Source organism: Dysidea avara, chromosome 13 (genome assembly GCF_963678975.1).
Source record: "Dysidea avara chromosome 13, odDysAvar1.4, whole genome shotgun sequence".
NCBI lineage: Eukaryota > Metazoa > Porifera > Demospongiae > Dictyoceratida > Dysideidae > Dysidea > Dysidea avara.
In genome coordinates, this window is record NC_089284.1 from 18689062 (window position 1) to 18716277 (window position 27216).

General features: G+C 39.7%; 5 protein-coding genes across 6 annotated transcripts in view; 3 read left to right on the plus strand and 2 right to left on the minus strand.

Moving 5' to 3' along the window:
• Positions 1–9913, plus strand: part of LOC136242625 (WASH complex subunit 5-like) — a 50772-nt gene extending 40859 nt beyond the window's left edge. Inside the window, exons 22-30 of the mRNA XM_066034068.1 lie at positions 287–377; positions 798–972; positions 1028–1107; positions 1154–1257; positions 1475–1604; positions 1662–1758; positions 9222–9384; positions 9438–9525; positions 9738–9913. Of these exons, the coding sequence (XP_065890140.1) occupies positions 287–377; positions 798–972; positions 1028–1107; positions 1154–1257; positions 1475–1604; positions 1662–1758; positions 9222–9384; positions 9438–9525; positions 9738–9797 (988 nt within the window). The 3' untranslated portion in view covers positions 9798–9913. The remainder of the gene's footprint in view (positions 1–286; positions 378–797; positions 973–1027; positions 1108–1153; positions 1258–1474; positions 1605–1661; positions 1759–9221; positions 9385–9437; positions 9526–9737) is intronic.
• Positions 9914–11158: 1245 nt separating this feature from the next.
• Positions 11159–12879, minus strand: LOC136242072 (protein DEK-like). 2 transcript variants are annotated; one of them, XM_066033453.1, is made up of 8 exons: positions 12818–12861; positions 12688–12729; positions 12501–12644; positions 11983–12062; positions 11842–11936; positions 11662–11785; positions 11329–11529; positions 11159–11278 (listed from the first exon to the last, which is right to left on the minus strand). In XM_066033453.1, the coding sequence occupies exons 2-8, from the start codon at positions 12713–12715 to the stop codon at positions 11255–11257; spliced, it is 696 nt and encodes a 231-aa protein (XP_065889525.1). In that variant the 5' UTR covers positions 12716–12729; positions 12818–12861; the 3' UTR covers positions 11159–11254. The 2 variants fall into 2 exon arrangements, with proteins under 2 accessions (XP_065889525.1, XP_065889524.1); XM_066033452.1 differs by having other exon boundaries at positions 12688–12879.
• Positions 12773–14091, plus strand: LOC136242071 (mitotic checkpoint protein BUB3-like). Its single transcript, XM_066033451.1, has 2 exons — positions 12773–12932; positions 13043–14091. Exon 2 carries the CDS (start codon positions 13048–13050, stop codon positions 14029–14031), a length of 984 nt encoding a protein of 327 aa, XP_065889523.1. The 5' UTR covers positions 12773–12932; positions 13043–13047; the 3' UTR covers positions 14032–14091.
• On the minus strand, positions 14036–23388 carry LOC136242078 (elongin-C-like). Its single transcript, XM_066033458.1, has 4 exons — positions 23272–23388; positions 22905–23090; positions 14323–14371; positions 14036–14276 (listed from the first exon to the last, which is right to left on the minus strand). The coding sequence occupies exons 2-4, from the start codon at positions 23086–23088 to the stop codon at positions 14135–14137; spliced, it is 375 nt and encodes a 124-aa protein (XP_065889530.1). The 5' UTR covers positions 23089–23090; positions 23272–23388; the 3' UTR covers positions 14036–14134.
• LOC136242068 (O(6)-methylguanine-induced apoptosis 2-like) lies at positions 23331–25951 on the plus strand. Its single transcript, XM_066033448.1, has 11 exons — positions 23331–23536; positions 23585–23733; positions 23779–23886; positions 23931–23973; positions 24021–24081; positions 24414–24498; positions 24727–24826; positions 24871–24974; positions 25025–25104; positions 25268–25467; positions 25797–25951. The coding sequence occupies exons 1-11, from the start codon at positions 23386–23388 to the stop codon at positions 25862–25864; spliced, it is 1149 nt and encodes a 382-aa protein (XP_065889520.1). The 5' UTR covers positions 23331–23385; the 3' UTR covers positions 25865–25951.
• Positions 25952–27216: the final 1265 nt, after the last annotated feature.

Below are 27216 nucleotides of genomic sequence, written 5' to 3' on the forward strand. Positions count from 1 at the left end.
TATGTTTGTAACGCAACATGGCTTACATTATGGTGTGGGTTATGTTTGTAACACAACGTGGCTTACATTGTGGTGTGGGTTATGTTTGTAACACAACGTGGCTTACATTATGGTGTGGGTTATGTTTGTAACACAACGTGGCTTACATTATGGTGTGGATTATGTTTGTAACACAACGTGGCTGTGATGTAAGTCATGTTGTAGCTTAATAATTTGATGTTGTAGCTCAATGTGATTTACATTATGGTCTGGTGTGACTTGTAGTTTGATATGCTCTTGTTTCTAGGACTACATCATACATAGACCCAATGAGTGCCTGGTATGACAATCGCACTAGACTGGAAGTTGTCAACTTGAAGGTCTGGGGACAGCTAAGGGTATGTAGTGTGTGTGTAGTAGTGTGTCTGTGTGTAGTGTAGTGTGGTGTGGTGTAGTGTGTTGTGTCTGTGTGGTGTAGTGTGTTGTGTCTGTGTGGTGTAGTGTGTGTTTGTAGTGTGTCTGTGTGTGGTGTAGTGTGGTGTGTTGTGTCTGTGTGGTGTAGTGTGTGTTTGTAGTGTGTCTGTGTGTGGTGTAGTGTGTGTTTGTAGTGTGTCTGTGTGTGGTGTAGTGTAGTGTGGTGTAGTGTGGTGTGTGTGTAGTAGTGTGTGTGTAGTAGTGTGTCTGTGTGTGGTGTAGTGTGTAGTGTAGTGTGGTGTGGTGTGGTGTTGTGTCTGTGTGGTGTAGTGTGGGGTGGGGTGGTGTGTAGTGTGTGTAAGGAAGGATGGTGGTGTCACTGGTGTGGTACGTTACTGTCACAGGAAGCTGTTGATGTCTTTGGCCTGTCAGCTCTCGATAGACTCTTCTGCTTCATAATAGTACGAGAAATTCAGTCATTCCATCGCTACCTCTTAAATACGCTGATGAAACACAACCAGTTCATGGCAATTCTAAAGGCCTTCTTCCAGCAACTGATGCCACTAACTTCAATCGTTGGTAAGCATGTCACAATGTGGGGTAGGGGTGAGGACAGATTGTCATCTACCTGTAGCGGACGCCCCAAAGCAATATGGTCATGTGATTTCAAAGTGTAGTAGATTATGGGGACCAATGGTGGACACTGTAATGAAGGTGATCATGTGATCTGTATTGTGATCATTTGATACAGTCATCACAGGTTGGGCAAATTCAGTTGATCAGAAGACAGATCATGCAAGAACTGAACAGGACATGTAAATATGACTCCAAACTTTTAGCGAGCTCCATGCAGGCTTTAAACCAGTATGTAACTGTGATCCCTTTAGTGTGTAACTGTGTCTCCCACTGTGTAACTGTATCCCTGTGTGTAACTGTTTCCCTTACAGCGTGTAACTGTGTCCCCTTTAGTGTGTAACTGTTTCCCCTTTAGTGTGTAACTGTATCCCTTTTAGTGTGTACCCGTGTCCCCTTTGGTGTGTAGCTGTGTCCTCTTTAGTGTGTAAGTGTCATTGTGTACTAGGTCACTACTAAGTGCTGTTGAGGCACATTACAAAGACCCATCACACCCATACCCTGGGGAAGACAATACTGTGATATACGAGTTGACACCTTACGTGGAGTCAGCTGGTATACATGATCCACTTACTAAGGTTAGTGCTACAGGTATACGTAACTGATTGTGGCTATTAGTTATCACCTGTTAACAGATCTACGCTACTCTCAAACCAGTCCAGTGGTTAACAAATGTCATGTTTGTGTTCATCCTCACTCAGTTAACAAAACTAGCTTACCATAAGAGTGTTGGTAAGTATTGATGTCATAATGTATGATGTAATCACACCACCCTTAGTGTACATGTGTTGATGTGTAGCTTGTTGCCAACTACTGCTAATAGTATCCAGGGGGGTAGGGACATGATGTCATAACGCATCCGATTTTTGCATAATGTAATTGAATTCCAATGATAATTGTATGATGAAAAACTAATATACTAGCTACTTGCATCATTGTAGACACCGAAGTCGATTGCATTTACTACTAATGACTAAGAATACATCGAACAATAACACAGGTACCTGAAAATAAGATCAGATTTTATTCTAAATAACGCTCTATTGCAAAGTTCATCGTAAAATTGCTGGAGCTCAATGAAGCTCATCACATGAAACGATTTCTACACTAGTGAATTACAATAAATCCAGTGATAAACTTCAAAGTTTACTAGAACCATACCCTATGCTAAAAATGTACAGTACGCAAACGTCACGCAATTATTGTGACGTCATGTCCTACCTCCTCTGAATAGTATCCATAACCTGTTAGTTGTTCAGATGTCTCACTGGCTTCACGAACAAGAGCTCACAAGCCTCACAAAGCATAAAGGAATATTAAATCACAGCAGTCATTGACTGAGCACCCTTAATCACTGTAACATTCATGACTATCCATATAAGGAATTCTGATGGGCAGAGGCCATGTATGGATGTTAAACACTCCTTGTGCTGTGTGACTTATGGACTCCTACAAGTTTAACCGCAAGTTAAAACTAGAAGGTTCTCACATTTGTATAACTCTAATTCTCACGTACATAAGAGTAAAAAGTAAAATACTATATAGCAAGAGCACAACGTGGTCATCAGGGAGGTGGGGGGGGATTTTAAATTGGAAAAATCTCAAGTTATTTAGCAACATTCAACAAATGAGTTGTAGTGAGTTGAGGAGCTGCTGTTTTTGAGTCAAGAAATAATAGTTAAGACACCAAGACCAAAGGAACTAAGCGATTTAGTAACCCTGATGGCCTGAGGCTGTAGCGTCCCAAGCGCAGCGAGGGTGCTACTAAGGGCCAGAGGGGTTACTAAATCGCTTAGTTCCCGTTGGTCACGGTGTCTAACTTATGGTTTAAAGTACATACCTTTATAGCCAGAGCATGAGTGTGGGGTGAAAGAGCAATGCAGAACAACGGAATGGTTTCTTCCTGAAGTCCTTACAGCGCCCAAAAAAATAATTATTCGACCGGTAACCAAAGTAACGGCTAGAGCTACAGTACATATGCCGTTTAGTTTACTATTTGTCCAGAATTATTTGCGGAACACGGAGAAGAAGACTATTACAGTATTATCAAGTACTACAGTGTGCCTTTCGTGTTATAATTATCTATCATGTACAAAATTGCTTGAGGGCGGGTTACTAAGTGAACATGTGTAGGTGACTAAGTGATTTAGTAAACCTGTAAATGAGCCATACCATATTACCAATAACAATATTACCATGCCAGCAGAGACATGCCAGCAGAGAAGGCATTTAGCTATATTGGAGAACTCGCCGGAAGTTATTGCTTGTAAAGACCCAAAACGCTTTGTTACTATCCTTTTGTCAGAAAAGCTATCCTTTCAAGCCCATGAAGGCTGATGCAAGTGATTATTTGTACTGGTAGAGTTCGTCGCACCATAATGCTTGGTATAAAGTGTGATTTTGAGTTCAGTGTGTGAACAGTAGAAACACCTCCCGCGCCTCATTCGGGCCCAGTCTCCAGTTGGAGTAATTTGCATTATTATACAGTGTGTATAGTAGTCATGCACTTGCAGGAAAAGTTCACAAACAAAAATGGAATTTTAAACTAGAGTAGGGACAATGTAGTGCCACAATAAAAAGTACTGAAACAAGCTGGATTGAGTAGTATGCTATGTCAAATTGCTGTTAAACAGTGTTAACTAGAAGGTTCTCACATTTGTATAACTTTAGTTCTCACGTACATCTAGTAAAAAGTAAAATGCTAGCGAGAGCACAGCATGATCATCATGTGCACTGGGAATTTTAAATTGGAAAAATCTGCCTGCTTACAAGTTACTTAGTGACGTTCAACAAACGCGTTGTAGTGAGTTGAGGAGCTGCTGTTTTCCCTCCCTCCCTCCCTCCCCCTCTAAAGAAGTTGATTCTCATTGATATACCTAATCTGGTATATCATACAGATAGTACTGTATGGTAGGGACCACAAAGGAGTAGTTGTGGCCCACGAAATAACATCACCCAAAACCAGCCTCAATTTTCCCAGACGATGAGGCAGTATTGGTTAGGTAAAACTAAGCCCAAACAAGCTTTCAGATCGACCAGAAACGCTTTCAACAAGCTGCTACAGAATTTTAAAAAACATTTATTTAACTGAATTTTCTACTGACTGAGTAACTGACTGATGCCTTCAGACAAGCGTAACTCGATAACGGCTAAGGCTACGGGCTTGATTTTTCACTGTTCAATGTTGCTTCAGCCCGAGAGGTGCCTTTTGGCAACCGTAGTACGTGCAATGCATTCTTCATGGACTTACCAGTGTCCTCCTTTGTGTCCCATTCATCTTTGTTGATAGCAAAAAGTGTCGAATTGGCAGTAGCATGTGATGGTTTCCCTTCGTAACGGAAATCGTCCTTATTTTTCATAGTGGTTATTTTGATTGCAAAGGTGCTTTTTGAATAGTTCTTGATTTTTACGGCTGTGTAACGGGTTGAACATAGCTGACAACGAAGCGTAATGGATACTTCACTTTTCAGACGATAATTGATATAGCAGGGGCACGAGGCGCCATTTCAGATGCGATATGCGTGGGTTCACCTGTCATGATAATTATTTACAAAAAAAAGTTAAATCAACTAGAGTAGGGATCATAGCACATTGATAAAAAGTACTGAAACAAGCTGGAGTAGTGCATGATATTAAATCACAGTAAAACAATAAGAAATAACACTTCTTATTGTTTTACTGTGATTTAATATCATGGACTACTCCAACTTGTTTCAGTACTTTTTATTGATGTGCTATGGTCCCTACTCTAGTTGAAAATTTCAAATTTTTCTGTGTACTTGTTCAGTGTGACATGGGTTTCAGGGTGTTTAGCTTTCATGGGCTATTTTGGGCTGTTTACTCCACATGAGTTTTACACTGGAGATTTGTAGTGGCCGAATTGCCTTCTGGATCACATGAGCATCTCACGTGTGCCCTAAATCAGGAATGTGGTTACACAATATACCAGACAATTCCACCCTGGCACACCCATCATTTCACCCAAGTCTCAAGTCTGTGCATGTATAGTAATAGTGTCGGTTGTTGCTCACTACTAGTTAGTATTGATTTATCTACCAGCTTTGTTCAACTGCTGTAATATAACACTTTTCTGAACCTGATAGAAAAGTAAGATTTGTGGACTATGGAGTATCATTTCTTGTAAAGAGTTCACATGAGTTCAATGACACCATTATTCTGGACTATAGAAACTGCCACATGTCTCTTGTAACTGATTGAGATGTCAATGACAACACTACTGAGAAACTGAAGGTTGTGGCAAAGGTACCAATAATCACAATGGTGATAATAGTAATGATCTCATGATAATAGTAATGATCATGAAGGCACCAATAGTCACAATGGTGATAATAGTAATGATCATGATCATCATGATCTCATGATCATCATGATCTCATGATAATAGCAATGATCATCATGATCTCATGATAATAGTAATGATCATGAAGGCACCAATAGTCACAATGGTGATAATAGTAATGATCATGATCATCATGATCTCATGATAATAGCAATGATCATCATGATCTCATGATAATAGTAATGATCATGAAGGCACCAATAGTCACAATGGTGATAATAGTAATGATCATGATCATCATGATCTCATGATAATAGCAATGATCATCATGATCTCATGATCATCATGATCTCATGATCATCATGATCTCATGATAATAGTAATGATCATGAAGGCACCAATAGTCACAAAGGTGATAATAGTATTGATCAATGATAGTATTGATCAATGATAGTAATGATCAATGATAGTACTGATCAATGATAGTAATGATCAATGATAATAATGATCAATGATAGTATTGATCAATGATAGTATTGATCAATGATAGTATTGATCAATGATAGTAATGATCAATGATAGTACTGATCAATGATAGTAATGATCAATGATAGTACTGATCAATGATAGTAATGATCAATGATAATAATGATCAATGATAGTATTGATCAATGATAGTAATGATCAATGATAGTAATGATCACGATGGCAATTTCTGAATGGGCGGTGACCTGTAAACAAGGTGTCAGGTGAGTCACCCTCAACAAGGTGTCAGGTGAGTCACCCTCAACAAGGTGTCAGGTGAGTCACCCTCAACAAGGTGTCAGGTGAGTCACCCTCAACAAGGTGTCAGGTGAGTCACCCTCAACAATACACAGCAGGGACTGCAAGGGTGGCAATCAAACTCGTTATGGCTCCAACAAGCCAAAGAGATACAACAAGGACCAAAGTGCCAGGGAGAAAAGAGTCCTCCAAAATGACTAGAAACAGAACATATGTAAACATCATATGTGTGAACCCCTGGCTACCCCAAAGCATCATTTAGAGGTGTTAATGAGCCAGATGGATCTAACTATAAAAAGTTCCACACTGCCTGGACCACTACTGGGAACAAATAACGCAAGACAGATATGTGTTGTTCAAAGGTGCAGAAGTGGAGGCTGCAAAGCGAGGGATTACATACCTCCCAGACCTCATGCAAGCAAAAGGGATTGGATGATCATTGAAGGGAACCCTAACCCTTAGTGAATGTCAACACCTCCAGTTTCAGTGGGAACACGAGCTATCAATTTCAGTGCTTCTCCATCAGTCCCCACTATGAAACTCATGGTGGGAGAATGCTGGGAGCATGGGTAATCACATACCTGGATAATATACTAGTCAAAAGGAGGAGCTAATTCCAATGATCTACCAGATGTTTGAAGCTTTGGGACTGGTTGTCAACCCCATACTAACCCTAACCCTGGAAATAGAATTCTTGGGGTTTATGGTGTTAATCTACAGCTACTTTCTCTACCCAAGAAACTCACCCAACCAACAAAATGTGCTGGTGAGGATCTGGTAAGGTTTGTTGGGAAGTTCAATATGGTAAGCTCTTCTCCATTACAGAGTACTGCAGTTTTCAATTAACTCTGACACCAGAGAACCTCCCATTCAGCTGTACTTATAATGCTAGCACAGTGAAAATATTGACCACACCTTGGTTATTAGAGGCTTGAGATACTCTAATACAGCAGTCATACAAGTTTAGACGAATGTTAACTTGAAGGTGGCCATAGCAACATTAGTCTATGGGACAGAGGTTAAACACTATGTGGCAAGGTGTCAGTAAACAACTAACAATAGGATTAGCTTGATCACTATGCATTGTGGTATGCATTAGAAGCAGTGTTGGGAATAACATAGTCTAGTAATATAACTTAAGTTACTTTCAAGGAACCCATAATTCGCTATATTAGTAATGAAAGTAATGTGTTATTATGTAACAGGTTACTATTACAGTTCGTTAGTGACGTGTAATGATATTCATAACACATTACCAGGTCCATTACTAACCAGTTAGTGTTACTCAACAGCTTAGTAGCTGCGATAATCTACTGTCCTGATCCCCTATAATAAAATTATCCACACCTTAGACAACTGGTCACGTGATTTGCCAGCAATGTTTAGGTATGGTTGAAGTGGTAAAAATAATGAGCACCTCTACACAGGTGCAAGAATCCAGTAGCTATATTTACAGGAGTGTTTACTATATGCTAGCTCAGTAACTAACACACAAGGTGTAAAGGACAGGTGTATGGTCAGAGCAAAAGTAACTTAATGTAATATATTACGTTACTTTTCATTTGGAGTAATATGTAATTGTAACTTATTACATTGCCCAAAAGTAAAGAGTGATATGTAATATATTACATTGACCAAGTAACTTTCCCAACACTGATTAGAAGGTATCAATAACAGGTTTGAGGTGGTAGCACATGTAACAGCCTGCCTGTTCTAGATCATTCTATGCTATAGTAGTGGCAGCTAAGGAACAGTAGTATCACTAATTGTTTGCAGTGATGGAGAAGTTTTATCCCACCCAAAGGTCCCTCCCCATCTCTTTCTTTCCACTAACTCATAATACCAAACTATTGGCTGGTTAGTGTGACATGGGTTGCGCTGTAGCATATCAGCTAGGAGAGACCATATAGGGCATCTGGTGTGGGTAATTTGGCTTACCACCAAATATACCAGCCAGAGCCTTATCATAGATGTTGGGGTATGCATTTACCATGACCCAACCTTGGAGGGTCGCATGTTCTCACGAGACAGATTAAGGGTTAGGTCTCCAGGCTACAGTGTTCCAGCCCATTTTCCCAATCTTGATGTCTTATTGTATATGGTCATTGGTACACACTGGTATACAGATGTACACCTGTTAAGCTGTATAAACAAACTTAAACAAGTTGATGTTGTGCTACTTCTAAAAACCAGGCGCCATGCAGCTAGCTAACTCATCTGAAATTAAGTTATTAACCAACTACATGTATTATATAGGTTTTTGGTTGTGCAATAATACATAATTAATTTATTGTAATTCTCGTATTTCGTAATTCATGGAATTTTCGTAATTCTTCAATTGCGCTGCTAAGGAAGCGCTTGTAAACAAACCGCTTTTATCATTACTTTACACACAGAAGTATCTTCTAAACTGTTTTATAGTTTGACTATCATGTTTTTTTCCACAAATTCTCTCGACAAAACCTCAAAACTGCTCTTCATTTTTGTTCATGTACGTAAGGGATACGCCCCTTTTCAATTCGAAGGGATAGGCTATTCCTGGTAGTCTACGAGGCCCTTCACAGTTGTTTTTCAGTTGTTAAATGCCTGTAAAACCCGAATAGAAGGTAATTCACAAAGTCGGAGGAGAGTCGCCACACCCATATTTCAGACTGCCAAAAAGAAACCACCTCAGAGCAAAAGTTTACCTGTGCGGAAGTTTAATATAGGCTTCGTTTGACTTTTACTTCTTACGTAAAAGCTGCTTTTCCATTTAACGAATTTGCTCACATGGGTGCGTACAGACAAACATAGGTAGATAGGTAACTAGGTACACACACACACACGCACTACACACACACGCTCACACACTACACACACAAAAACAATTTCAGTAAACCAGGTGCAGGCCCATAGCCAGCCTTTGGCTGGCTGTGGGCGCACGCCTGGTTTAAAAATTATGAAGTAAGGATCCAAGCGAGATGAATGATGGTTTTACAGCATAGCTCAGTGAGAAAATCCTTACTTTGATACTGAACAAAATAATTGTTATATTGAACAGAATAATTGCTATAACAATTTTTCAGATTTGCAATTTTCTGCTGTACTAATTGGAATGTGTTTGGTCCCACAGGAGGGATGTTTTGTAAGAACCCTAAGGAGCCGTTAGATGGTGCACCATTTGTGACTGGCTGTCTGACATTCCTAAGGCAGTTCCACTCCAATCACACAGAGGAATGCTTGACACTCCTGGGGCAATACATAAGATCTATGGTGGATGCCCAGCATACCGGAAAGTAAGTGATGTCATGTGATGCCATTAATGATGTCATTGATGATGTAATCATAGGGAGAAGTCAGCTGACCTATCCAGTGATGTTGTTAATGTGTTGTTCTTCCTGGAAGAGTTTATACATTATAGTCACATGCCTAGGAAGGTGAGTACCACACCCACTAATAGACCGTAACACCTACAACAGGAAACAGATTATCTTTTATTAACCAACTTGATGGCTATATTCAATCATTAATGGTGCACCAAATCATTAATGTAGTGATGCAGACAGGGAGGATAACCTGTGTGGCCTTAAGACAAGTTTCCTGTTGTACAAAAGCCACACCCCTTGTTGATCATGTGATCCATCCACAGGTGGTGGAGCAACACATCCCAACATACATATTTGATGAGTTCCGTCATCACCTACAATAGTGACTGACCACTGTGTCAAGGACTTGTTTTTAAGGAAATAAAATAACTTATTTTGCTGTGGAAACAATCTGGGGTGTCATGTGTTCTGAAATACATCACAACAGCAGTGGATGTGATAGTGATGCATAGAATGAGCATTAGCAGGGACATGTCCTGGAGAGGGTAGGGTGATTCCTCTAATTGTCAGTTTGAAATTTTAAAATTATATGCAAAAGATTCAATGTGGAAATTTTTTGTGCAATTCGTAGGTCACTTTTTAGCTATAAAACTTTCCCTTCAAATTTAACCATTATGTAAATGATTGCCTACCTACATGTTTTCTGCCACATTTGCTCATCTACAAAAGTTTTCTACCTTGACACTTTACGTATACGATATGTCCCTTAGTGACATCACAAGCCCCCTCCAATAGCTTCATATTGTGAAGATCCATCTGAAGAGGAGGAGGCTTTAGCCCTTCACTTCTTTAAGATTGTAATACTCTTGAGAGTATTATCTTACACTGACAGCTTGTAGTGAATAGTGAGCCGGCTGTGCACATACTTCCCTGATTATGAGTTACCTATGTGATAGTAGCTGTAGGTATATTATCACACAAACCTGTTGGGTTAGCATACAATAAAACTGACCAGTTTCAGACATTAAAGGTACAGCCAGGTCTGTAGGGACCAAAATCTGTCCTTGTCATGGAGGCTTCAAGGATTAGTCATAGAACCTATTTTGGAAAGGTATGGCTAAAAACTATAAATTAAACTATAATTCAAAATCAACCCCGATGGTTTGACACAATCTATCGGACACTTTGTCATGTGATAAATAACTTGATGTACAAAATGGAGGACAAGCAGGCATAGGGAAGAGAGCACTGCTGCTAATGGAGTGAAGATCACGGAGCCTTTCAGTTTATAATTTTAGCCAATACAAATTCTCCAATGGCACTTATTTCTGTTCCCTGGTTTCACCATTTCCTTGCCTCCAGATTGTCCCTCCTCTACTTTGCTACACAACTTGTGGCACCAACCAGTAGTGTCCTGATTTTCCACCACTTCAACTTGATTGTTTTCATGGGCAAAAGATCTTGAGCACAGAGTCAGTAAGTTGGCACATCAATAAAAATGTAAGCAAAAAAATTAGTAGCAAAGGAGTGCAAGTACTTGAAATGACAGCTTCTTTCAGTTTGCAGCAGCCAGCGTTTCAAGATTTATGGGCAAACAATATAGCATTAAATAAGGCTGTCAAAATTTTCTATGTACAGCTGTACTTAATAGGTCCCTCAGGCCTGTGAAACAACCATTACTGCTGAAATGAATAACTTGATAAAAATCACTCTCCTCCACACAACTGCCCTATTCTAACACACCTTAAAACACTATCTCTTATATCAAAGACATTACATACACACAAGTATACAGAGATATAAAATAGCTGATAGTGGTACTATATAGCAGCAACAGCAGTTATTCTTCAGCAGCAGCATCATCCTATAATAAACAATATACAAGTCACACACCTGTCCCACCCTCTAACTTACTGCAGTAGAAACATCTGGAGATGACTTCTCTTCATTCTTTGATTCTTCAACTGACTCACTGGTTGTCTCTGGTTCTGTGGACTTTGACTCTTCCTGTGACTTTGATTCCACTGATTCTTCTTTTGATTTTGTCCTCTTTGACTTTTGTGGCTTCTTTGATTCTCTAGGCTTTGGAGTCTTCTTAGCTGCAGCAGGCTTCACCTGAGCACACAGGGCGGGCAAGGAGGGTTGGACTATTAATCACAAATTATACTTACACTCCATCAGATAATTACACATAATACAACTATTATGGATAGTCACAAACTATACAGCATAACTATTATCACTCACCAGACCGGCATCAGATGGGTTCAACAAGAAATCCAGGATACGATCAATTAGTTCATCCTTACTACCAGTACGTTGGAGACACAATGGGGTACAGAACTGACTAACAAGACCACTCTTTGAGTACCTGTCGAGCGGCCACGCAATATGCATGTATGTGAAACTACTGTATTAGAGACTTACTGGGCTAACACCTTTCTCTTCTTACTATACTGGTCACTGGATTTGTTGAATCCAAACCCTTGAAAGTCTTTGAGGTCTTTCTTGACAGCATTACTCTATAACAACCACAGTATATCTACCCTGGGGTTAGTGGTACCTCACCTTGCCATTAACACCAAAACAAATCTGATACAACATCCTCAGGTCATCAATTCTGCACCTCTGGCTAATCATCACCTCAACTACAAGGGAACAACACACACACAACCTTCGGATAATGTACTAGCATGGTCATGTCCAGTGAACCCCTTTAACATCAATAGGTAACTGGGGTTAACCAGGGAAGCAAATGCCTGCTGTCCATGTCTCACATGCTGGGTGAAGTGTCCATACCTTCACCTGAGACATGACATAGCCTCCTGTTCTGCCCCAGGAGGATTTGCCTGTGCTAACTCTTAACACCTAAGTAGTGGTGGGCTGCTTCCCCAGTTGACACCATTTAACAGCTGGGTAGAATATAAGTTTCTTTATCAAGGAAACAACAACTGGGCATAGAACCTGTCGATTACCAGGCTGGTGCTCTAGCCACTTGGCTATGCTGATTCTCTCACAAAGTGGTTCAAATACAGTATAACCAACACATTTCGTTTGTCATCAGAATAGAATAAACTGGGCGTTACCTGACGGAATGTTCTGCAGTTTGGTCCCACTACCAACGTGTTGTTCCAATGTCTTCTTTTTTTTACTAGTCTCCGCCACGTTATATAGTTGACTAACTGTTCGCTTCCTCTTCCCTTCCAGTAATACTGGCTGGTCAAGTAGACCTGTTGTTGTATAATAAAATCACACCATAAACGGATAACATACCGAGTGGTGCTTCTTCCTTGCTCGCCATTATCTAACGCTGACCTACACACAGGTAATGTAAATGTGCAAAATATGAAGAAAAAAACGTTGCAGAGGCAAAAGAGCAACACACGCTTACTAGACGTCCTACCAAACTTCCCGCTCAAAACTGCACGCTAGCTTTACCAGTTGTGCACGTGATATATTTGAGCGGGAAGATTTATATACAACTCCAGTTGCAGGGACAGAGAGAGGAATACGCTGAGGTACACTATGTAACGTATTCATGCATGTGTCTCTGTAGCGTAGGATATGCATTTTTAGTGTAATATTTGAAAATATTTATTCTATTTGACGAGCACCATCGTGTTTGTAGGGATCATGGCGAAGCAAACGGAGTATAAACTGAACGACACTCATACTGATGGGATTACTAAGGTTACGTTCGCTCCAGACCCCAATACTCGCATGTTGATGTCGTCATCTTGGGATAAGAGTGTACGCCTTTATGACATTGCTTCGAGCTCTCATCTGAAAGTGTCCTACAATCATTCGGGGGCGGTACTTGATTGTTGTTTCTCTGATCCTAGTCATTCGTTCAGTGGAGGACTTGACAAGTCACTAAAAACATTTGATTTCAACTCGATGATGGAGATGCCAGTTGGTAAACACCTAGATGCTATCAAATGTGTTGAGTACTGCCCAGAACTGGGTGTGTGTGCTACAGGTAGCTGGGATAAGACTGTTAAACTATGGGATACTCGTCAGAAGCACTGTATTGGTACCTATGACCAAAGTGGAGAGAAGGTTTACAGTATGTCAGTGTGCGGTGAACGGTTGATAGTGGCAACATCAAATAGGAAGGTATTAGTATGGAATCTGAAGAACATGCAGTTTGCTGAACAGAGACGTCAGTCGAGTCTCAAATTCCAAACAAGATGTGTTAGTAGTTTCCCAACCAATGATGGCTTTGTGTTGTGTTCCATTGAGGGTCGTGTGGCAGTAGAATTCCTTGATGTTGACCAAGATGTGCAGAAGAAAAAATATGCCTTCAAGTGTCATCGCTTAAAGGAAGATGGGATAGAACATATTTACCCAGTCACTGCGATATCTTTCCATAACATCCACAACACGTTTGCTACTGGTGGGGGAGATGGGTTTGTGAACATTTGGGATCCATTTAACAAGAAGCGTCTTTGTCAGTTCCACCGTTTCCCAACTGATATATCATCTCTGGCGTTCAACAACGAAGGAAACATGATCGCTGTAGCATCATCACATATCCTACCCCTTGAAGGCCATGAGAAACAGAAGGATGAAATCTACATTAGAAGTGTTAGTGACTCTGAAACACAGCCCAAATAACTCATTTGTTATATTAGTGTATTTCTTTAATATTATTACATTGTCCTGACGAGTCACAAATCATATACCAATTACATAATTACAATGCACACATATGACAAGTCTAGCAGTCTAAAAAGTTGGCAGCCATCAATAACTCCATTGCAATTTCAGGTGATATAGGGTAATCTGGGATTTCTGTACTACTATTGGTGTAACGCACTTTGTAGGCAAAATAAGTGCAAACTTTGCTAAGTACATGAGACCTACAGTAACATGAACACCACCAGTAACAATTAGGTCATCACTTACGGTATTTCCCTGAACCGAACTTCATTTGCCTCATTTCCATTCATCTGACCTGGAAGGGGTGACAATGACCTGACATGGTATATTGAATAACCTAGCTAGTTACAAGAAAAATTTAGAACAGCAATTGGTATAAGTCAGTAGTTAATACTACTAGGGTTGTATACAATCACTGGACTGGACTGGTGGACTGGACTCGGGTGTTTTCCCTTTTTAAACCAAATATTTGGGCAACTGGTTGTAAGTATGCTAGTTAGACCACTCCCCCACACACAAACAAAAGAAAGGTGTGATCATGCCAGATTAGTCAACATTCAGCTATGTACAGAGGTTTCCAGTAGTCCAGTCCAGTTATTGTATACAACCTACTACTAGTATATTAAACGTGGATCTGGAGATAGTACATCATGTTTATTCAATTTCTTGAGGGTTTCGCATAATAGTGCTTCATTTTTAAAATTAATGATTTTAAATATACTAGTGTCCAGACATGGGGCCAAGTACATGAGTATTTATACTTAAGTACAGATTTGAAAGTACTTGTACTTTACTCAAATACTTTCTTAATTTCCCCAGTGTACTTGTACTTATACTCGAGTACTTTGCTATGTACTTGAGTACTTAAGTACTTGTAAGTACTGCAAACAATGTACGCAGTTTGTACACAGTGGGTACATAACAAAATTGCATGAAGGTGCATTGTACAATAGACACTATCCAAAACCACGCCCACTTTTCAGATGCCATTTTGAATGGGGCCAATTTCAATAATCACCGACTACTATGTATCACGTAGCCACGAATAATGATGTCATAGCATTCTGGCAAATAAAAACAATGCTGCTGCTTAAGATAGTGCATTTTAAGTGTTTAAGAGAGTGAATGGTTGACAAAAACCTGAAAGTACCAACCCCACTAGGTACACTTACATACCACAATACACTGAATCCAGTATATATTTTGCTACAGCAAAATGTACTTGTACTTTACTTGAGTACTTCCAGCATGTACTTGTGCTTTACTTAAGTACTCTCTTGATTGTCGCTGGAGTACTTGTACTTGGAAAATTCAATGTACCTGGCCCCAAGTCTGCTAGTGTGTTTGGTTTTTTGGTGTTGTTATATAGCATACAGCTATACACATGTGACTGTTCCATTAGAGTGACTGCTGTATAAGGAATGGTCACAATTCCTTATTTCACTGTGCTATAAATACAGCTAAACTAATAAGGTATGTGTTAGATTGTTAAGAAGTGTGTCTTTGTGCTCGATTGTTAATAATCAACTAAGATTGCTAATGGGCGTGGCCTTGAATCCATTGTACAGGCATCTACCAGGTGTTTAGTCTTTGTAAGAGCTTTAAATAATTTTGTGGCATCTAAATATGCTGCTCAAGGAAAGTGTTATTACAGAAAATTAACACCTCAATATGGTTTTCGTTGCATAAAGAGAAGAAAACTAAAGGTGGACCGATACCGATACCCGTATCGGTATCGATACTCGTGGTATCGGCTAAGATTGGTATCGAAATAATTAAAGGCTCGATACTAATGGAGTTTCCTATTAGAGCGTACTGATTAGAAATGTCGAACGTTGGACAAAAAAAAAGCGAAGTATGGAATTATTTCTCAATTTCTGTCTCTGACAACAAGAAGGCTGTTTGTCATGAATGCAATGAGAATGTAGCTCGTGGAGGAGACAAAACAAATTCATTTAACACTTCCAATTTACGGAAGCATTTAAAAAATCGTCACCCAGATAAGTTAAGGGAACTCGAGGAAAGTGAAAAGGCTGCCAGCAAGAAAAAAGTCAGTGCCCAACAACAAGCAAGTTCCTCACAAGCAACGCTCGAAGATTGTTTAGAATGGTCGCGTCCTTCTGATTGTGTGTGTGAGTGGAAAATTGAATCCAAAATTGTTTGTGCTTTGCGAGATGGTGGATCCAATTTTGTTGCAGGGTTTAACAGCTGTGGTGTCCCTAGCATTACTTGCCTAGCTCACAGTCTTCAGCGTGTAATACATGATGGCGTGTTAGCACAGCGGGATGTTCAAGATCTTCTAGCTGCTGGAAGGAGGATAGTTGGGCACTACAAGCACTCAAATGTTGCTTTCCATTTGCTTCAGAGAATACAGGCCCAATTGGAGCTAAAAGTGTGTGCATTATACCAAGATGAGCCAACCAGATGGAACAGCAGCTACTACATGTTGAAGAGGCTTGTTGAGCAACGGAAAGCTATCAGTGCTGCTAATGCAGAGGCTGGTGCATCATTCGATCTCAGTGCTGCTCAGTGGAAATTGGCGGAAAAGGTGATTAAGTTGCTGCAGCCATTTGAGGAGGCAACTGAAGACATAAGCAGTAACTCTTCCTCTATTGCTCTGTTTATACCTATTGTGAACTCACTTAATAAACTGCTCCAGGTAGATGAAGAAGACCATGGAATCATGGCTATGAAGCGGAAGATGTTGCTATCCATGCAAAGCCGTTTTGCAAGTTGTGGAACTGAAGATCTTTACTGCTTGTCCACATTGTTAGACCCGAGATTTAAGGAAAGGGTATTTTCTAGCCAGTCGAGAATGGTTTCTTCTAAAGAAATGCTGATATCTACATGTGAAGATTATCTGGAGTCCAACCAGTCTGAGGCTAACCCAAGCTCATTAGAGTCAGTAGCCAAGCGACGTCGACAGGATGATTCTGCAAGTGTTTTGTGGGCGCAGGTTGATGAAATGGTAAAGGTGCATGATGCTGAGCCTGATAATGATTACACAATTAGCCAAAAGATGGTGAATGCTTACCTCAGTGAAGCCAATGCTCCTCAGCACAGTAATCCACTAGTATATTGGAATGAGAAACAGGCATCATGGCCTTTACTTGCTACTTTAGCTCGAAAGTACTTGGCACCACCATGTACAACTATTCCGTCGGAGAGGCTGTTCAGTACAGCTGGCAACATTGTTACTGATAAAAGAACAAAGCTAGATGCAGAAAAAGTGGAAATGTTACTATTTCTAAACAAGAACATGTTTTTAAAGAATGACTAGGAAGCATATAATCAAGAAAGCAATCAAACAACAGGTTTTAACTTTTGAATCATTATAATAAAATTGTATACACTATGAAAAAGTACAAAAATGTTTCATAACTTTCATTACATGTACAAGTTGTCAAAATTACAAATGAATGAAATAAATATACAAAAATATCGGTATCGGAATCGGAATCGGCATAAATAATAGTCATAGTACTCGGTATCGAAATTATTGGAAAAAATCAGTATCGGTCCACCTTTAAAGAAAACATCCAGCCTGACTGAAGATAAAAGGTGCAGAGGACACACACTTGTTGGAACCCCAAAAGGCACATCCCACTGGCGAGTTTGTTGTGGTGTAAAATGGTGGTCGTATGCTGGTTTGTTTGGCCTACAGCCTTGCAACTGTGGTCAGGCAGGTTGGCAGATAAAAATTTGAGTCTGGGCAATTTTTTTATAATTATATTTTCAGCCGCCTGTAAGTGTTTTGCATTTGATGTTAGATGGACTGATATTATTCCGTAAAGGTGATTTTAGTCAAGTAAGCTGTTTCTAGAATAATTATTAAAAGTGGCGTGTCATTTTAGGGGGTCCGTACTGTTTGATAGCTCAGTTACAACACACTGTGTTGTTTCACATGTGGGTCAAAATAAGCTTGTAATCAGGTTATTGATGTTATCAAGAGTACATAATAATAGAGTAGGGAGGAGAGTGTCTAACTTCAGTGGATTCACCAAACTCACTGTGCTCAGACCTTGCGCAATCAACTATAGCCACCAAAGGTGACAAATGGCTTGAGCACTTCTACTGCTTCAATTAGGAAATATCAACAGTCTTCTGTTCACTTAAGGTTAGGCATACCAGAAGTCATTTAAAATCCAATTTAAAATCCAATTAAACGCATCCTCTACAAACTACAGTTCTAGCACACAGACCTTACATGTTACACACTGATGTTTGATTGCAATTGAAAGAGCAAGGTATCTCCTACTATCAGCGATAAATTCAGATAAGTGAACTCTTTATTTGCTGAGTTACATCGCAAGTTACCAGCACCTTCGAAGTAACTATTTGGCGTCAACTTGCAATAAATAGAACAAGTATTAGGCCACTATTGCAACACTAGATGTTAGCACAGACTACTAGTTAGTGACCAATAGCACAGAAGACTAGGTAGCTATTAACGCAACAGAGCTATTAACAATTACAAATTTCTTGTAACCCGCAGAGTTGTGAAACATTGCCCGTACTATTCGCTACAGCCACAGAAGCCATTTCTTTACACGGTAGGTCACTACTCCTACGTATATTACATAAGCCAGCACAAATACAGAGGTCTAACTCGTTAGTATACTAAAGAAAACTGACGCAGAAATGCTCTACTCACCATTTAGGATACCATACTAAAACCACAAATTATCCTTGCCGCCAAAACTTTGCGCGAAAGATGCGAATTGTCTTAAAGAAACATTCTTTGCCACTCTACTTACTTCTGTGAATGTCTTCTTCACTATTACTCTCTAAACAATAACGAATTTCTTCTTACTACAAAGCCACGCGCTGTAACACGCATCGTAGCCATATTGTTATTGCATAAATCTAATCACATGATGCAATAAATGAATTCTTGTGGTAACATTATGGCTTCTTTTCCATATGGCTTCCATTAGCTGAATTTCCTGATATTTGAAGCCGTTTAAGTGCCAGCCCAGAAACCACTTGCAGCTGTTGCATCATAATTGGCATTACTACTATGCATACTTGTAATACTTGTAGTATGTTAACACGAGGAAGAGCAGCATGTTTTTCACTTTAAAATCATCGCTGAAGTGTTAACAAATGATTGTCTGATGGATCAAGAGTTACACTAGCGTGAATTAGTCTAAAAGTAAGTGTTATTAGAAGTAAGTGTTATTATAAGTGTGAACGCATGTTTCACTTGTAGCTAACATGCGTTCGTGCCTTGTTTTCTCGAGTGATAGGGTATGCTGGTAGTTTGTATTGTAATTGTAAGCTGCTTATGTAGGGAACTATGTTACCAGCTGGAATCACAAGGCGCTGATGATGGTGTGCCTAAGGTAACCTAAGTGCCTAAGGTAACCTAATGAAGAGCGGCTTGCTGGAGACTCCAGGCATAGCAAGCTGTTCCCGTGTGTGAAGAAGAGAAAACAGAGCTTCTTTGTGTTTTGAACAGCATTTATGACATGTTATTTTGAAAAGTTGGTGATTGCGGTTAATAGGAATTTGTGTGGTTATTATATCAATAATGTTGTGCACACGCAATCTTTGCACATGTTTACTAAAAATAAAACTAGTTTTTGAGTGATAGCCGTAAAAGCTTCAAATTTTGCATGGAGATAGGCAGATAAATTCTCTACAGGACTATGAAAAGATTTTGTCTATAGCACTATGGCTTCGCGAGTAATGGCAATGGAAACACGAGGGTTTGGTTAGTGAAACACACTTTCAGGGCTTACTTATTATCAATGTAAGCTATGGATTAATACCTTTCATAGATATGTGAGTTGTAACCTTTAGTATATTTAGCGCAATTTCCAGCGCTCTAGTGGTAAAGATGAAGGACTAGTTTCAATTTAAGCGCTCTGGAAAGAATTTCATGTAGCTATAGAACGGTAAAGTGGTGAAATTCTGTTTGGTTTGTGTTGAAGAGAAGGGGAACCACTACCAATATACCGTATAGTAAGAAACTTTGGCGGTAAAAAAGTGTGACGAAACCTTTCTGTTGAAAAAATTGGCGGAAAAAACTTTGGCGATTGAAATAATACTCGCCAAAGTTATTACCGTCAAAAATTTTACTGTACGGTACGTAAGGATATTAAACAACAAGGTGTCAACTCATCAGTTAAGTAGTGTAGTAAGTGTATAGGTAGCTAGCGTTGTTGTTGTAGCAGTACTTTTGTAGCTACCGATCTAGCAACGTGGTAGCAAAGGCGCGTGCTTCACGGCTATCTCCTTCGATTCAGAAAGTGACCGTATTTACTTTTCCAGTGAACTCCAGTAGCAGAGGTTATCACGTATATCAAAGCATTTGGCCAAATCCACCGCGAGACGATGAACTAGCTGAGGTGCGAACGGCCGGGAAGCCGGCTGGAAATTCTATCCAAAGGAGTGCTTACACTGAACAGTGGGACAAATTCCTAGGAATGATCTCATAAGTCAGCTCGATCTTTATTGCGTGGTGGTACGAACTAGCATTCATCTCAAGTTCTAGTTCCTCAATGTGCTCGTAAAATAATTGGCGAAAAAAACTTTGGCGAATTGAATGCTATTCACCAAATTCGTCAAAGTTTTTTACCGCCAAAGTTTTTTACTATACGGTAAGTACCATATGGATTCATTTTACACCTTGTCTGGTTATAAGAGGCAGTACAAAATCACGCATTGTATGGCTTCAAATATCCAGAGCACCCTTAAAGGTATTGATTTATTACTAGAAATTTTATGGATTGAACGCAGTGTGTTTGTATGGATTATAATGAGAGTTAGATACTCTCCTCCCTCTTCTATTATTATGTACTCTTGATGTTATTATAGCAAATTCAGATCTTAACCCTCCATATACGTAGCCAATGTTTTGATACATATACTGGACATGTGATCAGTATGGCACTTATTCCAACCGGTAATCAGCTAGTCTGGTAAATTGCAAACCCTAACCACTGGGGTTTAGCGATTAAAGATTATAAGCGCTCTATAATCTCTAAATCGATAAGCCCTAACAGACAGGATGTACCAGACTAGTAACCAGCTAGGTCTTCCCCTCTGGCAAGATAGTAATAGCAACTCTGGATCACACAAAGATATGGGAAACTTTGCCATTAGACAATGTGACAACTTTGTAATAATGTATTCAGAACTTTCCAACACATATGGCACACATATGCACCTAATTGTTGGCCTTATTGAATGGTCTGGAGTTAGCACAATCAAGGGGGGATAGAAAACTATCATGTAATTTATTTCGGAATCGAAGCCATTCAATTCTGCATTATTTCACTACTAGTGAAATCATTGCATAACCAGAATTATACGCGTTTTTATGGTGAGTTACCAGGAATGGTAGGATCATAGATAATAGACACCCCTACCTGGACTGGAAGTACACGTATAGTGCCCATACAAAACTGACTATCTGCGTTTCGCTCCTGAAGTTTTGAAACACTAATGGTATAGGTGTTTTCTGTATAAAAAGTATTTGAACATGTTTGTGAAAATGGCAGGGTGAACAAGTCTAGTTTAAGGCTGATGCATTTTACTAACCAACACTATGTGTACTGGTATGTGTTTCATGGTACATTTGCTCCTGTTTAGTCAAGTCCACAAATCCCGCCTCTTGTATCAACCTTTCACGCTTGTCAAACTTCTAGCTAATACACATCAGTACACCCACTATGAATAGGCCAAGCTTTACATTCTATAGCAGTACACCTACTACTCACCAGATAGATTAGGTGGCGCTTAGAAGTTTCCAATCCAGTGTGGGGTGTATATTATCTATGGTAGGATCCACGCTTGTACATCACTAGTTAGCCACATAAAGTATAGTCTAATGTTTTTTCAGCTGCACAACACTGTAACAGAGGGTAAAACAGCCACCTCATGACAATCACAGTGACTATGGTAGCAGTCTGACCATTCACCTGGTTGTGATACAAACATAGGTTGTTGTGTAGCATTAATTTCATACAGCTGTGCCTCACTATGCTATGCTTTCACAGTAGGTTCACAGTCGTTTGCGTGATCTTTGCAATGCAATGCAAGACCGCCAAGCAAAAACTGAAAACGTGATGCAACTACTTTGAAAATGTGGCAAATTATGTAACAAGCTCACATTTACAGTGACTTCCTGTGTTGCATAGATTCCACAATAGTCTATACATGATTAATTCTACGCCATGCAATTAGGTAATGTTGCGTCATAAACTTCACAATGTATGTACTGTCCTTTTAAAATTAAATTTTGTTGTGGCAAAGAGTCTTCTGTGATTCTTTATCACACACTAGTACCACTCAATGGTTTGTATTAATCTCTGGTAATGCTCAATCATGTATCTATCAATTATGCACTGCCCGGTAGAGCTTTATTCTTGTGTGCACTCCTCACCTACACCATTGTGGCACATCTTACCAGTGACAAGAATGTAGTTGGATAATTCTTGACAGATCTAACCCTTCACTGATGGATGTCATGCACCCCAAAACGCATTAAAACATCAATGATAAAGTCCTCTGGTCGTTATGACTGAAAGTGACAAAACGTGTTTAACTTCCAAGATGATGTATGTTCTTTGAAGTGCGAATTTGTGGCATCGACAATGATTAGACGGCTCTGCTTTGAGCTATGAAGTTGCTTTGTGCTACTATAAACCCCACAGTAAACAACTTCACTCTACAAACATTTATAAGAGTTTCCAAAAGGTGTAAACGGAACTGTAGGTGAGGAGTGCGTCTGTAAAACTTAAGTTTTCTATCCCAGGCCGTTATGGCTCTCTATACTCTATGGAATAATAGTCAAACAAGATGGCAACACATAAACTCACCAGGTCCACTCAACATTGACTTTATGGTACCAGAGGTTAACGCGTGTTCTCTCTTAATAATAAACTCGTGGTCATCACTCGATATCAACTTCACGTACATCGCATCTGGTCCGGTATATCCTCCATACTGAGTCGTCTCCAGTTTAGTTGCCCTACCCGCTGCTGCTGCTGCTGGCTCAGTCATAACTGTATACACACACGCTAGTTGAACGAGGTGTCACAAACGTGAAGTAACAGGCCTTTAATTCACATTTATAAACGAGATGTATTTCAAATAACGCCCCCCACACTAATATACTGATGGTCACTACGAACCCTACCTAACCTAACCTACTTGTTAATACAATGGGCTACAACACACACTAACTTGTTGGTGTCTTCTGCTGCTTTACTTCACTAGCGACTTGCCACGTGATCGCACGTGATGTAGTTGCTATAGAAATAGTATTGCAGTTATGTTCTAATATATTCGTTGTGTGGAATGGCGGTGGTTTTCCAGCCTCCCTCGCTCCCTCCTCGCTCGCCACAATCTTATGGCGTCATCTCTGATGGAATTAAAGTGGATAATAAAATGAGGCGTACCGCAGGAGGCTTAGTGGCTGGTAGAGTGTGTATTGGTAGATCAGACAGAGGTGCGATGTATATAGCTGATGATGTTGTTACTTAAACTATCTTATTAGCATTTGTAGAGAAATATTTTGAGAAGGGGAGCAAGGGGTCACTAAGACCTGCCTCAATACCTAGTAAATACCAGACTGTATTCCACACCACAATTGAGAAGAAAGGTTTCCAACAGCAAGCACCACGATTTGCTGACCACCTCAGTCTGGTAAGATAACACAATGACTACAATGTGTGTTTTATGTTTTGGTAGAATGAGAACCCTGGACCTGGGAGTTACGGGTCTCACACTCTAAATGAAACAGAGCAGCAATATAATGCATCTTTTTCTAAACAGGGGACAGGAGGATTGGCCTCTAAGGTACATTCATTATTGTATGTGCTTTGATGATTAGTTGTTAACAGACTAAAAGGTTCTCACATTCAAGGACAACACAACTCGGTCCAGGTCAGTGCAGTTCAATGGGTACTGACGGGGACAATATGTTAATACAGGTAGCTACAATCCATTACTACTTCCTAAACAGCACACATTCAACAAGTCACCAGTAACAAGGTATGTTGTTACATTACAAGGGACTGATCATCCATGTCTGCTGATAAGCAACTTAACCCTTGTACTAGAGCCTTAGTTATCTGAACTTCACTGGCAAGTGTCTCAATTGAGCCATTGCTTTTTATTCAAATACTCTAATAGAACGTACACCTACATAATTGATAAACAGGAGGTCGGGTAACCAAGGTTATATTGTAGATGTGTTTAACCATGCTAGGATGATTTGTATTTATTTACTGTCAAGAAATGCATTAAAAATGGTAATTTTGTGGGTGGCAAATTCATTATTAAATGTCAGCCATAGTACTAGCCAGATGACACATTCATTGTAGCAACTTCCATGGACCTATTGCATCAGCAGTGGATGATGACAAGAGACCTAGCAGAGTACCTGCCCCTAATAGTTATGATGTTATGGTATGTAACTTGTGTGTGTGTGGTGTTAAGGTTGAACCAATTATGTTTTAAAAGAACAATGCTTAAATATTAAACCTGTTAAGCACATAAGGCTATGCCACTGTGTTTTTAAAGTGTACTGACTGTTATCAACTGTTCTCAAACAGTTTAATAAATTATGTGCGTTTACATATGGAATGATATCATGTATTTTGTGATTTTGTGTGTAGTGAGGTTGTGTAATTACAGGTTGATACCTCCAACAAATCAGGAGCATGTGCAGCATTCAGATCACAATACAAGAGGAATGAGCCATACAAATTGTTTACTGTTAACAACCCTGCTCCAGGTATGTTTGGTAGCCATAGCAACCAATCTATCCCATTAGTACAGGTCAGTACAATGTGAAGGACAGTGTTACCAGGGCAACACCACAGTGTCATGTGTCATCATTCAAGACAGTCCTCAAGAGAAATGAGATGTTCACTCCCAGAGAGGTCGCTTCCTGTTTGTAATGGCTGACTACAACTTTACTCGCTTGTTACAGGGTCCAGGACCTGGAGCATACAATCCACCTACACAGCTACAAGTTATACAACCCTCGTACCAGCAGCACCAACAACAGAGGTAGTAGTGTGGTTACAGTAGACTCTTGAGCACTCCTTCCTTTATATCTGAAATTGATTTGGACTGTTTAATTTAGGTGCATGTTTTATTAGAGTATTTATGTACCGGTAAATATGTATACAACATTGCCTAAGGAGAGTTACTACTAGTATTGTATGTGCAGGTCAAGACATTTACTGACATTCTCAGCTCCTGCCATCCCCCTGCTCCCTGACCCACCACCTCCTGGTCCTGGTCATTATGAGGTGGTGGATTATAAGGATTCTGCCAAACATGAGTCATCTGGGGCAGTGTTTGTCTCCACTACCGGTAGATGGAATAGTAACAAACTAACTGCTACTCAACATGACTTGCCAGGACCAGGTATACATCAGTAGTTAATCACCACTATTTCAGTGCAGGGGCTTATTGGTTAGAGATCATAAACATCTGTGCAGCTCAGGTGTTTATAATCCGTGTGTGGGCGCTTGTAATTGATAATCCCCTGCACTGGTCTGGTTACACAGACTAATCAGCAGTACTGCATGTGTAACCTTGTTTCATATACTACTAAACTATATTAGAGAAATCTTCCTTGTTAGTTGTGATTACTGCAAGTCTTGAAAGAAGCTGTTACTAAATCAACTTTTTTTTCTTCCTTTTAGCAAAGACAATACTAATGTACAATAATACGCTTACTTGTTCTATTGCAGGTAGCTACCATCCAGCCACTATTGGGAAACAATCATTTCTGTATAACCTTGATTGTAAATGGATTTGATTTGTCTAATTTATTTTGAATTACACAATGTTCAATTACTATTATCTTTTTGTGCACACTTCATGTATTCTATTAACATAGTTGTCATGGTATTTAATGAAATGACTTTTAGTTTGGTTCTGGAATGATCCGCCACCAACCAACACTAAGTGATCACCCGTTGATAACAAGTTCATTTCAATCAAGGCCACTAATCCACTGTCGTCAACCTCACCAATCAAAGTAGGATCAACACGAGTCACTTGTAGTTGATAGTGGTGAAGTATCTTTAATGTTTCACTACCTCCACGACAATTTACACAACTGTCTGATCCTCTCACACCAGCATCCATACAAATAACCACATGTTTAATATTATACAACTCCTTCAACTGGCCAATAATGGTGTACATTTTCTTTAGACAAGATGATACAAAACCAGCTTGACTTATCTGTATGTGACCCATCTTTTCACTGCGAATATGAACTGCAATATAAGAAGTAGGTAGGTCAACTTGTTGACGGTATTTCATGGTGGCATTTTCGACTCGTTCGCTATGTGGTAGTTCCAGTATAGCTAGTGATGGTCCCTTATATAATGTGGATAAAGTAACACGCTTGTTAACATGGGGACCTTTAGCTGAATGGTATACCATCGCACGACTACTGTAGCCATGCCAATCCACTACAACTACAGTAAGATGCGGATAAGTGAGCAGGGTGGTGAGTTCACGTGATGTTATTAGTTTAGTTGCATCAACACAATAATATTGTCTTATTAATGGCCTTCTAGCTGTCTCATGTTCTAGTGCTACTGTGATCATACCATGATAATCTGATAGTAACTGGCTACAGTCAATGATGTTATTAGATTTGAACTGTTCCAGTATCTTACCCTTTTTATCAGGGGGTACATTAAGATCACTAGGGTTAGAATAAGTGTGTACAAACTGTATAATAATTGTATCTTGTGGTATATCATTAATAAACTCTTCATGTTTCACTACACCTGGTAACCCATGGTTACACATTGCCTCATTCAACTGGTCCAAGTTGACCAGTTCTCTTAACAGTAATGGTGTCACTACACGGTCACTGTTTGAAGGGTGGTCATTAGTAGTGGGGTTTCTTCTAAAGATAATCTCCTTTAATCCAAACAGTCTAGAGTTAACACTGTATGGTTCTACTACACGTGATCCCCAGTCATTAGCCAAGGTAACTAACTGAAACATGTTTCGTACCGCCATGCCGAACTGTTCCCAGTACGACACACCTATCACATACCTCTTGCTATCTACTGGTAGCACACATGAACGACTGGATAGCGCCTTCTGCACGTGATGAATGTCTACATCAAACGGTGGTCTCTCCCT